This window comes from Mesoplodon bidens (assembly GCF_964165515.1).
Source record: "Mesoplodon bidens genome assembly, chromosome: 11".
In the NCBI taxonomy this organism is placed as follows: domain Eukaryota; kingdom Metazoa; phylum Chordata; class Mammalia; order Artiodactyla; family Ziphiidae; genus Mesoplodon; species Mesoplodon bidens.
Window position 1 is genome coordinate 63,030,338 of NC_138167.1, and position 15,075 is coordinate 63,045,412.

The window sequence follows — 15,075 nt, forward strand, 5'->3', positions numbered from 1 at the left end:
AGATCTGTACACAGCCATCTAGAGAGAGAGTGAAGTGATCTCCTCCTAAATATTTGCATTTTAAATTAATTATTTATTTTCAAATTGAAGTATAGTTGATTGTGTTAGTTTCAGGAGTATCTGCATTTTTAAAATCTTACAGTAACATTTCGTAGGGTTTACTTCTTTATTCCAGCTCTAGCTAGAAACACACATTAAAATTAACACCAACCCCAGAGTAAAGGATACCTTAGTAAAAAAAACTTGCTTCATTTAGATTCTCTGTATCACAATTTCTGAATACTAATGAACAGTTCCATTTTAGGTTTGCAAAACACTACAACATTGATAAAGATACTGCAGTGGATTATAATGTTCTTTTGAAGAACCTCAGTACAAATAATGACTTGAACCTTAAATATTCTATGGGAAGTCAAGGTAAGTATTTTAAAGTATGATTTCAGTATCCTCTTGCATGGTAATTCCTCGTCTGTGAATCTGTCCTAAGGAAACACTTTCAAATATGGAAAATGCATTATCCACAAAGACCGTCATGGTATCTTTATTTATAAGAATAACATAAATGCCTAACAACAGGAAAAGGGTTAAGTGAGTCACAGCCTATAGACATGGTAAAATGTGCATCCACAAGCAATGATTTCCATAAAGTTAATCATAACATGGAAAATGTATGTGGAATATCAGTAAATGATTGGAAAGAAATTCCAAAATATAGATTGTCTTTAAGTGATATGTCTCTGGGTGTTTGATTCTTTCTGCTACTTCTGTGTTTTCAAAATTTTTTGTTAATGAACATGTTACTCCTTTAACGATGGGAACAATCTTGATACAAAAGGGCAAATAGTTGAGTAGATGATATGGTTATACTGGACATGTAAGGCCGGGCTCATGCAGGCATACAACCTTGAGAAGGAAAAACTTTCCTCGCACTGATAGTCTTTATCCCAGCCTCTAGAACACAATGCCCAGAGTTGCACAGTTCTGGAGAGAGCAGGGGTCCAGTTCCTCGAGGATGGATATATGAAAAATGCAATCAGAGATTCTCCCTTCCAGGTCTTTGGTCATTTGAGGCAAGCGGTTTCTTGCCTCAGGGGTTTACCACGTGTGTACTGGCTCATTCAAGATGGGTTGTCACTGTCTGGTTTCAGTGCAGTTCTTTGCAGCAAATATGCACTAATACCTTCTATGATTCCCAGATCTGCCTGACTAGCAAACTTAAAAATGAGAAATTCTCAGATTTCAGCTCAGTTTCACTAACCAAGATAGCTTAGAGCAGACCCCAGGACTCTACTTTTCAAAGCCTTCCAAGTTTTGGGAATTACTAGACAATATGACCTTCCAAGGATGCTTTCATCCCTTACATTTTGTTAGTTCATGTGCAAGTCCCTGTACTACTAGATCCTTCATTGGGTACAAAGCCAAGTAAAATAATCTAACTTTAAGAAGTATGTGTGCGTGGGTGTATGTGTGTGTATGTGTGTGTGTTTGTATGTCTGTGTACATGTATATATATTTTAACAGGACAGGTAAGACACAAAACAAGTCACATAAAAAATAACACTAAAAAGCATCTGTTTATTGTGCTCTATGTAGTTACTTTTTAAACCTTCATTTTAATTTTATTTCTCTCAACAGTTTTGTGAGGTGGGTATTATTATACCATTTTTTTAAATGAGAAAACTTGACTCCAGGGTGCTAAATGAATTTAGCTAGGAAATGTCTTGGTGTTCAGCTTTCTTCATCAATTTTCCAGAACCTGAAAATTCAATTCTCTCTTCATTTCAAGGATTTGTTTGTTTGTTTGTTTTTTAGTAATATTGTACATCTTTGAATAAAGTTTCTGTTCCACTTTTCAGTTTAACTTCAGTGATACAAACTACCCTTATGTTGAGTTGTTTTTGTCTTCTCTGTTGACTAAATTATCTTGAAGTGCTTTATTCTCTTTGTCTTTTTCCTCTGTACTCACAAGGATCATCTTAGGCCTTTTAGCTATCTATACCTGTAATTTGATTTTCACTTTAGTCTATGCTACTCTTTGCTATGTCCACTTTATTAATTACTTCTATAATGTTGTTTCCTTTGGCCTACTATATTGTTTTCCCCTCTCATTTTATTGTTTTACCATCTTGTTATTGAGCTCTTGTTTTAATGAATTCGTGTTCTTATTAAAATGTTCTGTTAAGTAATTTTGTACCTTGAATTACATTTTCTTCCAAGGTGGGATCTTTGCCTTTTTGTGTTATGCTCCTTTCCTTCCTTCTCTATCCACCAGCCCCTTCCCCCAACTTTTTTCCTGTAGAGTTTGTGTAATTTTTAAAAATTTGGATTGATTGAGTATTTTTATTCCATTATACATCTTTAGCTAATCAGAATCTATCTTCAGATAATATTATACTAATTCACATGAATTATAGACTTTAAAAGCATTTTCTGAATTCTTCTCTCCTGTCCTTTGTTATATTGCTGTCATACATCATACTTTTACATACACTATATACACAGGCAAGCCATGTGGTGTGGCCAAAAAACAAACAAACAAAGGAAATACAGGATATGTTGCTCAGCTTCTATTGTTCTGAGAATACCTATCTGTTCATTTCATTAGTAGTATATTTTCCTTCATATTCTCAAACACTTATTTAAAAAATTTAAATTTTAAAATGCTTTCAAATTTTAACCTGCTAATTTCAACATCTAGGTCATTTTAGGATTTGGTCTTTATTGATTACCTTTTTAAAAAAATATGGATCATAGTTTCCTGTGGGATTTTTTTTTCTGCCTATGTCTAGTAATTTTGGAATTTATCCTGGATATAGTAAATTTTGCATTGTAGAGACTATGGAGTCTGTTATGTTCCTCTGAAGAATTTAAGTTTTTGTTTTAGTAGCCAGTTTACTTTAGTAGAAGACTTATCTTTGTCTTCCCTGAGGGGGTCAACACGTGAGATCTTTTTTCTGCTGTTTTAGCCTTAGCTGGGCATCTTGTTTTCTGCTCTACACATCTATAGTTCCCAGTGTTAGCCAGTGATTTTGGCAGAGTTTTTTCACGGGCTTTGGGGATCCTCTGCTATGCCTTTCTTTTTGTGCTTTCCCTCCTTACTTTTTAGCTGCTGTGGTAGTCCTGAATTCTCTTTTTTTGATTCCTAAAACCAGTAAGATCCTGGGTTTATATCTAAACTCCAGCCACTTAGCATAAGGTTCCAGGTGAAGCCTGCCCTCAGGCAAAAGGCCAAATAACAAGAAACTCCATTTTTCCAAGGGTTGACTCCAGTTTATGTCATTTGCTCTCCATTGCCTTCAGAGAGTTTTTTGTTTATATTTTGGCTAGAGTTTATAATTGTTATCTGCTGGGAGGTTTGCTTCAATATGAGCAAATCCACCATAACTGGAAGCAAAACTTTCTGGCTGCCCATATTAAGTTTCTTCTTGCTTCAGTTTATGCTAGTAAATTTATTTATTTATTTGCTTTGCTAATAAATAAATACATGTATTTTTTATTTTTACTACTTTTCCTAATTTTTACTATTTTTTTCTTTTGCTTCTTATTAAGTACTGTAAGAAGGGAGTCTCCATTCATCTGCAGCAGCCCATTATCTGTGACTTTTCTATACATGGAACAATATTTGTTTTCTGTGAATTTTGCATATTTCTGTTTTTGCTACTTTTGTTCTGAAGACGCCATCAAGACCTTGCTTGTCAAGAGCACCAAATCTTTGGGCACATGAAGAAATGACATTGGGGGCTGAATTCCTTTTGCTGCACCTATGAAATACATACTTGCCCCCTTAAGTTTTGGATTTCCTCTCTACTCCATTTCAAATCAGCTAGAATCCTTCAGAGGAAATTTTGGGGAAATCGGAAGGCGGCAGGAATTATTCAGCTGCACAGAAGAGCGAAAGCTGGTCTAACTGTGATGTGAGCAGAGTCACTGGATGTGGCTTCATCGAGTTTGTTGGCCAGCCTGCAGAAGCAGCTAGAGCAGTACGGCGGAGGTCCCGCACTGGGGGTGAGCTCCCCCGGGGCGGGCCTCACGCCTCGGCCCCGCCTCTGCCCTCCACCCTGGCGTGCTGTCTACGGAGCACCAAGGGGTTTCCCTAGACGTGCTGTGTGTGTCCTCTAAGCCCCCATTAGAGTAGCAGTGCCCAGCGCAGAGTAAGTGCAGGACCAAGGCATCAGAAAGCCGGGGCTGAGACCTGCCTCACCGAGTGATACCTGCGTGGCTCCCTTGTCTCTCAGTGAGGTTCTCACAGCTTCTATGCTCTGAGAGCCCATGTTTCAAATGCTAGGCCCACTGAAGCCACGGAATTCCAGACTGCGTTCTAAAGAGCTGGTTTTGTATTTTATCATGTAGCCAGAGGGGGTCCACTGGGGGAGACTTACTTTTTTTCACTTACTTTTTTTCTTTTCTTTTCTTTTTCTTCTTTTTCTTGAGGTAGGAAATGGAATTCCAGATGACTAGCAGTTTAACTGCAGCTGTGCTTAATTTGAGTGGAGCTCATTTGCAGACATTTTAGGAAATAAATCTGGGAAATCATTTGTGATTCTTTGCAGTTGACTTTGAGAAAGAAAGTGGCTATATCTTAGACTTATTTTATTCTCTTTTATTATAAAAATAATAAGTGCTTGTTGCAAAAAGTCCAGAAAACACAAAAACACAAAATCACACCTCCCTATAATCCTACCACTGTATTCTTTTGGTGTATTATCCTCCCAGATTTTGTTTCTGGTGCATAGATAGATAGATGGATAGATGGATGGATGGATGGATGGATGGATAGATAAGCAAGTACACAAAATAAGCGTTAAAATGAAAATTAAATTATGCTAGTTGTTCTTTCTTTCAATCATGAAACAATATCAAGGAAAATTTTTTGCATTCATGATTTAGACAGGCCCTTTGTTTTTAATGTCTATGAACCATAATTTATAAAACCAGTCTTCTATTAATGGGCATTTAAATTGTTCCATTTTTTCCCTTCTTATAAACAGGATAGAACAGATCCTTACACATATGCATCTGTCCTATTATTGCATTAGTGTAAAGTTCTAGAAGGGGATTTGAGAATATTCAGGGACCACATTTTCTGTATACAAGCCAGCACTGATTTCTCTTTTTGTCATTTGCCTTAATCCCTGCCTATTTGACAAGTAGGGAAAAATTAACTTGTGTTAATTAGACCTTTTAAATTACCAGTGAGTTTGAGCAGTTTTTCATACATTTCTTGGCTTTTTAAAAATCCTTTTTTAATGTGAATTACCTGTTTAAACCTTAGTCTGTTGTGTGATTGGGGATTTATATTATCCTTTTGATTCATAAGAGCTACTCATATATTGAGGAAATTAACCTGCATTTCTCACATATATTAACAATAGTTTTTCCCACTCATTTTTCTTTCATTGTTATTTGTGTATTTTTTTAACAAACAAAAATTAAATATTTATATTGTCAGACCTATCCATTATTTAAATGATTTCTGGCTCTAATGTGTTCTTTGGAAGGGACTTTTCACACAGTGATTATGTATTACATGTATTATGTATAGTCATCTTAATTTTCTTCCACTACTTTTATGGTTTTATTAGTGTGTTTAGTATATATTTACTCTATCCAGATTTAGCCTAGATAAGGTAGCAAGTAGATTAATTTTATTTTTTTCTAAAATGTCCGTCCAGTTATTTCAACAGCACTTATTATATAGTTCATGTTTTTGGTTTATTTGAGTCTTAATTTTTACCAGACAGGTGATGATGAAAAGGAAACACTTAATATTCAAATATACGTTTGACAGTCTTCATAAACTGGAGTTCTTTTGTCTTAATAGAGGTCCCATGGGAGGATCAACGAGTCAAAAGTTCCAAAAGAGAGTACCTCCCCAGTCCTGTTTCATCTGAAGATACCTGGAAAAACTTCTCCTTAGATGAAATTGAGAGGACCTTTTGCCAAGAGGTAAGAACGTTCTCCTAGTGCCAGGGTTATCTAAAGTGTGAACAGAGAGAGTAGATGGCTGTGGAAGACCATTAGGTCTAGACGTTATTTCTAAACTGCTTTGAACCACCTCTGCTTCCTCAAGCCCTGGGACCTCCTCCAGCTTCTCATAACAACAATGCATGGATGATGGTAACGATGATGAGACATTAAGTACTTCCTTGTTGCTACCCACACACTAAATGTCATAAGGAAAATTTAAGACTTATATAAAGACATGATACAACTTTATTGAGTAAAATAAAGGAAAACCTGAAAAAATGAAGAGGGCTTTTCTAGCTCTTGGACGGGAAGATTTAGTATTAACACCTTCTCTCCCTACATCTGGGTGGATATATATATATATATTTTTTTTTTCTTTTGAAAAGTTACAATAGAGGGCTTATCCTATCACATATAAAATATTTTTAAAGGTATAATAATTAAGATATTATGACGGTGGTGCAGCAGTGAACATTCAAATTGGTTTAAAACAGTAGTTGGGTGGTGGGCCAATCTTGATATGTGAATTTAGCATATGATGTGAGGCATTCCAATAAAGTATGGTGGGGACGAGGGAGGAGAAGTTTCAGTAATTATTATTGGGATAATTCGCTAGCCAGCCATGTGGGGAAAAAAGCTTGGAACCTTCCACTCTCCACACCAAAAGAAATTCTGTATGCCCCCACTATTTAAATTTAAAAATAAATAATCTGGGTGAAAATTTTTAATCTTGAAATTTAGACTTTTAAGCATGAAGTAAAGCCCCAAAGCCATAAAGAAAAAGACTGATAAATTTGACTATATTAAAATGAGAAAGTATTTGTACAGCAAAACTTTGTACAAACAAATGATAAACTTGGCAAAGCATGTGCCATGTAAATGACAGATAAATAATAACTGTTCCTAACATATGTAGAACTTTTATAAATTATTAATATAAAATTTTCAGTAGAAAATCATCAATGAGGAAAAAAATAACAGAAGCCAATATTGATAAGGGCGTTGGAGGGGGAACGCATGAATATGTTGGTAAATCGGTAAAACTTGTTTTCTCTTGTTGTTGTTAATGAATTATTGTTTTTATGAAAACATGACCATTGCAAAAAATGTAAGCAATTCTGAAAAGTATAAAGAAGAAAGTAATAAATTATTCAAAATCCACCACCCAGAAATAATCAAAGGCAACATTTGGTGAACATAATTCTAGGCCTGTCTTTATTCTATGTATAGAAGGATTGCTGCATCGGCAGGTGGGTGGGTGGATACATAGATAGAAATAATTTTATAAGAAGAGAATCATGCTCCTTTTTACAAATAAATCATATTTAATTTAAATTTCTTTTAATTTACCAGAAGTAAAAAAAAAAAAATCGTCATCATCACCCTCATAATTAACCCTTTTATGGGGCTGCCTCTGTGCCAGGCAGTATTGTAAGTGCCTCTCAGGTGTTCAGGCCTCACGGCAACTCCCGGAGTTAAGCACCATTATCATTCCGGTTTCAAGATGAGGAACCTGAAGCACCAGGGGGTTTAATGACCTGGCCCAGGTTACCCCGCCAGAGAGTCCTGGGGCCCTGTCTGAACCCTGGGTGCTCCACGTGATAATGTCCTCAAGTGAAGCCAAAGATATTTCTGAACTTTGGATAAATATTTCTTTACCACAAGGGATATCAGGTCCCAAAAAGGGTTTTGAGACAAAAAAAGAGATTAAGAAAACCGTGAAGAGTTGGAGAAATGATGGTGTTTTGAAGGATGTCTCAATTACAGTCAGCACGGGCTGGCTATGAAACTCCTTGTGACTGGCACTTGCAGTGTTTCTTCCCAACCCCTCCCACCACACAATTTTTGCTGTTTATATTTTGTTCTCAGTCAGAGTTTATAATATTTACATTTTGTTCTGTTACTGTAATTCCCCCAGTTGTTTTGCCTGCGTTTTACATTTACATGTGGATTTAATGCACATCACTCTACTCCAGTGCTATCATAGCTTATCCCTTTCAGAGTTCTTTATTTTGATTTATTCTTTGGTTGGCTGGATTTCATTGTCAAGTAATTCCCTCAAGAAAGGCTCATGGGTGCTTTATTCCTTTTGTTTTTTCATACTATCTCCCCCTTTTTTTTTTTTATTAGAACAACAACTTAGCTGGGTATAATTCTTCCATCATTCTTCCTTTTCCTCAAAATGTTGTTTTTCTACATTGTCTTCTGGCATTGGGTGTTCTTGAGAAGAATCCTGAGGTCAACTGACTTTTTCCCTCTTGTAGATAATTTTTTATTCTACCAGGATGCCTAAACTATTTTTTCTTAATCCTTGAAATTAAAAAAGCAAAACTAAGCTGTCTTGGCATGGAGCATTTTGCCAAAGTTCCTGGAACACAGTATATTCTTTTGATGTACAGACTTAGTTCTTCACTTCAGGAAAATTTTCCCTGTGTCACGTCACTAAAACCTTCTGCCTCCATCCTTCTCTCCCTCCCTTCTGTCTTCCTTCCATCTTTCCTTCCTTCAGTGGTATCCTCAGTTATCCTATATTGGATCATCTTTGTCTATCCTTGATGGTAATCATCTTCTCTCAAAATGCCATAATACTTTTGTCCTTTTCCTCTGCCTTCATTGGGAATCTTTCAAGCCATTCTTTTTTTTTTTTTTTTTTTGACCACACCTTATGGCTTACAGGATCTTAATTCCCTGACCAGGGATGGAACCCAGGGCCCTGGCAGTGAGAGTGCTGAGTCCTAACCACGGGACTGCCAGGGAATTCCCAAGCCATTCCTTTACTATTAATTTTAATTTCAGCCTTATCTTTTATTCTTGCTGTTTCTAATTTGTTATTAGTTCCTGTAATGATGTTGTTTTTGTTTTCTATTTTCTTAGCTTTGAAATATCCTTCTACTCTCTTTCATTGTTTTATCGTATTGTCTTCAAGCTTTTCTTTTAATGAATTCATATTCTTATTTAGTTCCTTTTTATAGTACGAAAGCTTTGCTGGTGATATATATATATATATATATTTTTTGTATCCTGTTCTCCTACAGATTGGGTTCTTTGTCTTTTGCTTGATGTTTGTTTGTTTCTTTCTTTTTCTGTAGTTTGTTTGCATAGTTGTAAAGCCATTTATTTTCATCCCGCTTGTGCTTAGGATGAGATCCACTCATATTATGGAGGTAGCTGTATTTTCATTTTCACTGCTGTACAGTTCTCCATTAGCTATATATACACAAATTATGCGCTGCCCAGGGATGGGCATTTGGATTGCTCCCTATTTTGTGCTCATCCAGACGATGCCACCGTAGTGATTGGCTCCTGGTGATTGGCTTCTGGTGCGTGCCTGCTAAGGTGTCTCTGGGAATTACACCCAGCATTCCTTGCTAGGTTGTAGGGAACATGCTCCTCAGCTTTCATTGGCAGTATCCAGTTGTTTTTCAGAATACCAATTCACACTCGCATTGGGAGCATATGAGGATTCCTGTTGTCCAATGTACCCACCAACTCTTGATATCATTAGAGTTGTACATTTTTACCAGTCTGATGCAGATTAAATGGCATTTCAGCTATAATTTAAATTTTATTTCTCGTTTTACTGATGTGTCAGATAGCTCCTTATATTTTACAGCCTTTCTTTAGAACATTTTTGGTAAAAATGTATCCATTTTTAACAAATATTTCTTGAGTACCTACTGCATGCCAAATTGTGCTTCATTTTAGATAATTATTAGTGAACAAAACAGGGCAGAATCTTGGCTCTCATGGAGATTGCGTGACCTTACATCAGGGAGAGAGAGATGTTAAACAAATACACATTCGTAACTACCATTTTCCTAGAGTGGTATGACAGAAAAGGACAGCGTATTATAAGAGAGAATAACAAGGGGAGCCTCATTTAGATTGGGGGTTAGGGGAACATTTATAAAAAGCAAATGTTTAAACATGGAAAATGGGTGTACCTTTTGCTTGTCCATCCATAACATGATGGCTGCCACGTATCATTTCAAAAGTGTGATGCAGATACACACTAGTTCTTGTGGGAAAAGTTTCATGACATATTGTTAAGTGAAAAAAGCATTTGTCAAAACTGAAAGTGTAGTATGGTCCCATTTTTGTAAAATTATATGTTTATGTGATCATGTTGGAGTTTCTGGAACACTATATAAAAACCTGTGGGTAGTGAGACTTCCTGTATCTTTATGTCCTTTTTTATACTTTGCTGAATTTCTTGCATTTTTTTGTTTGTTTCATTATAAACAGTAATGATGAAAATTCCTAAAAGGTTTTACATGTCACAAAGACATTACTTCTGGGGACTTCCCTGGCGGCCCAGTGGTAAATACTTCACCTTCCAATGCAGAGGGTGCAGGTTCGATCACATCCCTCGATCCCTGGTCAGGGAGCTAAGATCCCACATGCCTCCGTGGCCAAAAAACCAAAACATGAAACAGAAGCAATATTGTAACAAATTCAATAAAGTCTTAAAAAAAAAAAAAAGAAAAAGAAAAACAAAGACATTACTTTTGTTTCATTCCTGCTTTTCTTCTAAGAGCTCTGGATTATGTCAAAACACTCTCCTGAAAAAAAACCTGATTGGAGACTAAATGTCATTAAAATATTAAAAGCAGATTTCATTAATCCAATAAATATACTGAGACCAGACTCCATGTCTGACTTTGGCTTCCCTCCACTAGAGGCTTCCCCCAGGCAGCCCACCTCCCAGAGAGAGAGATGGGCACATTTAGCCACATTTTGGGTTAATTTTATGCAACTTTCTAAGAAGCTTAGGCCCTGTAAGTCTCTAGATTCTTTTAAAGATTTCCCCTTAGATTTCCAATATTCCTGTGCACCTTCAGGAAGTCTTAACGAATGTGCTTCTTATTCCTTTAGTGGGAGAGACACTTGTACATATATTTCCATGTTCCAGCAGCTTTTTAAACGTCATCTTTTACACCAAGTTGGTGTTTCTTTTGTTTATCTTCGTATCCCAGTTAGCAGGAAAAAAGTGAATTCAGACAACGTGGAGAGGGTTGGAAATATCGAAGAATATTGTTATTACTCAATAATAAACAGCAGGAAAACCTTTGGAAATAAAAGCAATCTTCATAGCATTTTTATGAGTCATATAAAAATCAGTGGTTAACCTACTTTACTGCATTTTAGAAGTCCCATAAGCGAAGCTGATTCACCCTGGTTCTTTGTAATTCCCCCCCACACACAAAAAAGGATAATTAAAGAAATGTCCAATGTGTACGATGTTTATGAAATCCTAACGATTTCCCTTACAGTCAAAGCTACTTCTTTTTTTAATAAAATGTTACCAGCTTTTTGTTTGATTGACCTGACTTAATCAGGAGCAGCCTGGCATGGGCTCACAGTAGGGATGGGTTGAAAGTATATTAAGAAAGATGTATCAAACTGGCAGATCCACCAAGTATTTTTAGCTCTGAAATTTGAGTTAGAGCTATTGTATGTGCTGTTTTTCCCTGAGAAACTTGTCTGCCTTGTCAGTTGAGTAGCTGTGACTGGGGATACTGTTTTGTAGGGAGCTCATCAATTAAACATTTGAAGTTCAGTACATGCCATAGTAACCTTTTTGATCAGTTTTGGAAAGGAAAATGTGAAGAGGTTTTGGTGAAAATAAAGTGGTTGAGCAGCTCTGTGCCGCTGATTTCTGTGAATGCTGTACTCTAATTTTAATTCACCGCAGCTTTCAAAGTCCTATGAAAAGGTTGAAAAGGCCCTGAGTGCAGGGGACCCGTCCAAACGTGGATATGTATCTTTGAATTACCTAAAGATTGTCCTCGACACCCTTGTATACCGATTACCAAGAAGAATTTTCATCCAGTTAATGAAAAGGTAAGAGTCCCGTTGTTTCCTTGACATTTTTTTCCCCTAAACGTCAACTGTGAGGATCAGGAATAGCTTTATTTATTTTTTATTAATGTTTTAGGCTTTTTTACTATTGAAAATTTCAAACACATGCAGAAGTAAAGAGAATAATGTAATGAATCCACGAATGCTCCCACTACCCGTCTGCAACTTCCCACTCATGGTCAATCATTTCATTGCTATCCCTGCCCATTTTTCCTCAACCTCAGATATTTTTGAAGCAAATACCAGACATATTTCATTGAAAAGATCTATGTCTGTCGATAAGAACTCTTTTTAGAAACATGGTGAAAATACTGTTTCACACCTAATAGAATTCTCAATAATATTAATAAATATCCAGTCAGAGTTCAAATTTAACCGATTGTCTCACATTTTCTTTTATAACTTATTTGAGTCGAGATCCAAATCAAATCTGTACATTGCAATTGATTGATTTGCCACAATTCTTTTTTAACCTGCAGGGTCTCTCTCCATTTGTTAATTTTCCCCCCTTAAGATGCACTTGTAGAAGAAGTCTGGATTGTTTGTTATGTAGAGTTTCTTACAGTCTGAATCTGACTGGTTGCAACCCACGGTGACATGTAACATGCTCTCCTGTCTCCCTCACCCCCAATCCCTGCCCCTGAATTGATACATGCACGGATCCAGGTTCAATTTGAGGGGCAAGAACACTTCATAGGTGGTAGCAAGCATATATGGACTGCTTGTCTTTCTTCTTGTGACGTTAGCAGCCCTTGTTGATCACCCCTATATCCATCAGTTCACTAGGGATTGTAAGGTGGTGACGCTCTGTGTCTACTGTTTCTCCGTATTAGTTGGAGTACTTCTGTAATGCAGACTTCCCCTTTCCAACCATTTGGTAACAATGAGACACAGTTAGTGTAAGAAAGGTAGGATCTCCTTGGTTCTTTCCCTTCACTTACTACTTTTCAAAATAATGAATTGGTTTCCTAGCATCCTCCAGAAGTGAGCAATGAGTGATTTTTCTTAAAAAAAATGTTATTATGAACTCATGAATGTTAACATATTTGATGTCTTTCAATTTATTACAGTTATTATTCTCCTTGATACTCAATTTGTTCTGTCTTGGCCACTGGGAGGCTTTTTGTGTTGGCTCTGGAGGCCTGCTGGTGTGACCCTAGTAGTCTTTTTTTTTTTTTTTTTTTGCGTTACGTGGGCCTCTCACTGTTGTGGCCTCTCCTGTTGCGGAGCACAGGCTCCGGACGTGCAGGCTCAGCGGCCATGGCTCACGGGCCCAGCCGCTCCATGGCATGTGGGATCCTCCCGGACCGGGGCACGAACCCGTGTCCCCTGCATCGGCAGGCGGACTCTCAACCACTGTGCCACCAGGGAAGCCCCCTAGTAGTCCTTGATAGCATTTCTTGGTATAACGAGATGCTCTAGGGTCTTCTGGTACATCTCTTGCCCCAGACCTGGAATCAGCCATTTCTCCAAGGACTCCTATTTACTTTTAGTTGGAAATGGTATATATAGATCAAACTTTGGGTGAGGAATACTGTCTTTAATTTACCTGGTTTTCTGTCCAGGTAACTCAGAGAACCTTTTCTCAGGGGACATGGGGTTGAGGCTGATGGAAAGATTGTCCTGTGAAACTCTGAATAGTTGGAGGACACCTTGGGGTTACCTAGAAAGGAAGGGGCATTAGAGAACGAGAAGGAAAAAATAAGACTGAGCTAGACCAGCTGGACCCATTTCCCATAGCACTTCCTTCCCTTCTCAGCACCCTGTGTGTCCAGAGAGAGTCGCCTGTGTGTTACCACCATGGCTTCTAGAGCGAAGGGCATAAATATTTCCATGGCTCAGAAAACAGCTCTATTTTCCTGCCTGTACATAGTGAAATCTTTTAGGAATTACTTTCTTGGATAGCTAAGAGTTGTATAGCCATTTCTTTTTGTTTCATTTTCAAAATTGCACAAATAATCATGTAGTAGCAGTAATAGAAATCAAAAACAAAAAGTCACCATCCACCTTACATAACCAATTGACTGTTTTCATTTTTCCACATTCTTTTCCACTTTGTATGCACATACATATATAATTTTTACATATTTGTAATCAAAATGCACCTACAGTTTTATATCTTGCTTTTTAAATAGGAATGCATATTATACCATTCTTCACATTGGCTTCATAGTCTTCAAAATTATAATTTTATGGATGCCTACTGAGTGCTTTTCTCTGCTGGCCATTGTGGGAGGTGCTAAGAATGCAGAAATAAATAACAAAGAGTTCCTGGCCAGAGTGGCTGGCAGGGGATGATGGCTGTGAAGACTGATGGGCACGTAGAGTGAGTGTATTAGGAGGCTGAGGGCGGCCAGAGATGTGGTGGTATTTACGTGTTCTAGCCAGGGATCCAGGGATTTCGGAGTCATGATGACCTTTGTCATGTCACCCACCCAGAATTCCCAGTGGAACAGGGCGCAAGAGGCAACAGCAGGGTGAACTCCCAAGTGCTAATATAAGGAATTATAAATCTCGTATGCCTCCTGGTGCACATATCTGGAAGTGAAGCTTCGTCATCTTCCTGGCCAACTGTCCCCTTTGTAATTGTATCACTACCCTTTTATCCCTCTGGCTTTTATAGTCTATCTAATATGCTATTAAAATACTCATAACACTTTTCTTTTGATTAGTATTTGTCAGGTATCTCTTTTCCCAGCCTCTCGTTTTCACTCTTTTATTGTCATGGTTTCAGTGTATTTCTTGTAAAATAGCATATATCTGTATTTTTAAAATTCCAAAATGAACATCTTTGCTGAATTTTTTAAACCATGTATGCTGGTTTTTGTCAATTTTTTTTCTGCAGCTATTCTGATGATCATATAGCTCTTCTCCATTATTCTATTAATATTGTGAATTACACAGATTGATTTTCAAATGTTAAGCCAACCTTGCATCCTGGGATTGAACCCCACTTGGTCATGATATATTATTCTTTTAACATATTGTTTGATTTTATTTGCTAATCTTTTTTTTTTTTTTTTTTTTTTTTTGCGGTACGCGGGCCTCTCACTGTTGTGGCCTCTCCCGTTGCGGAGCACAGGCTCCGGATGCGCAGGCTCAGCGGCCGTGGCTCACGGGCCCAGCCGCTCCACGGCATATGGGATCCTCCCGGACCGGGGCACGAACCCGTATCCCCTGCATCAGCAGGCGGACTCTCAACCACTGCGCCACCAGGGAGGCCCTTTGCTAATCTTTATTAAGATT

At 37.5% G+C, this 15,075-nt stretch overlaps 1 protein-coding gene across 1 annotated transcript in view; it reads left to right on the plus strand.

Annotated features, from left to right (window-relative positions):
- Positions 1–15,075, plus strand: part of EFCAB6 (EF-hand calcium binding domain 6) — a 212,234-nt gene that overhangs the window by 51,161 nt on the left and 145,998 nt on the right. The window contains exons 5-7 of the mRNA XM_081247831.1: positions 305–417; positions 5,822–5,946; positions 11,663–11,811. Coding sequence (XP_081103957.1) covers positions 305–417; positions 5,822–5,946; positions 11,663–11,811 — 387 coding nt within the window. The remainder of the gene's footprint in view (positions 1–304; positions 418–5,821; positions 5,947–11,662; positions 11,812–15,075) is intronic.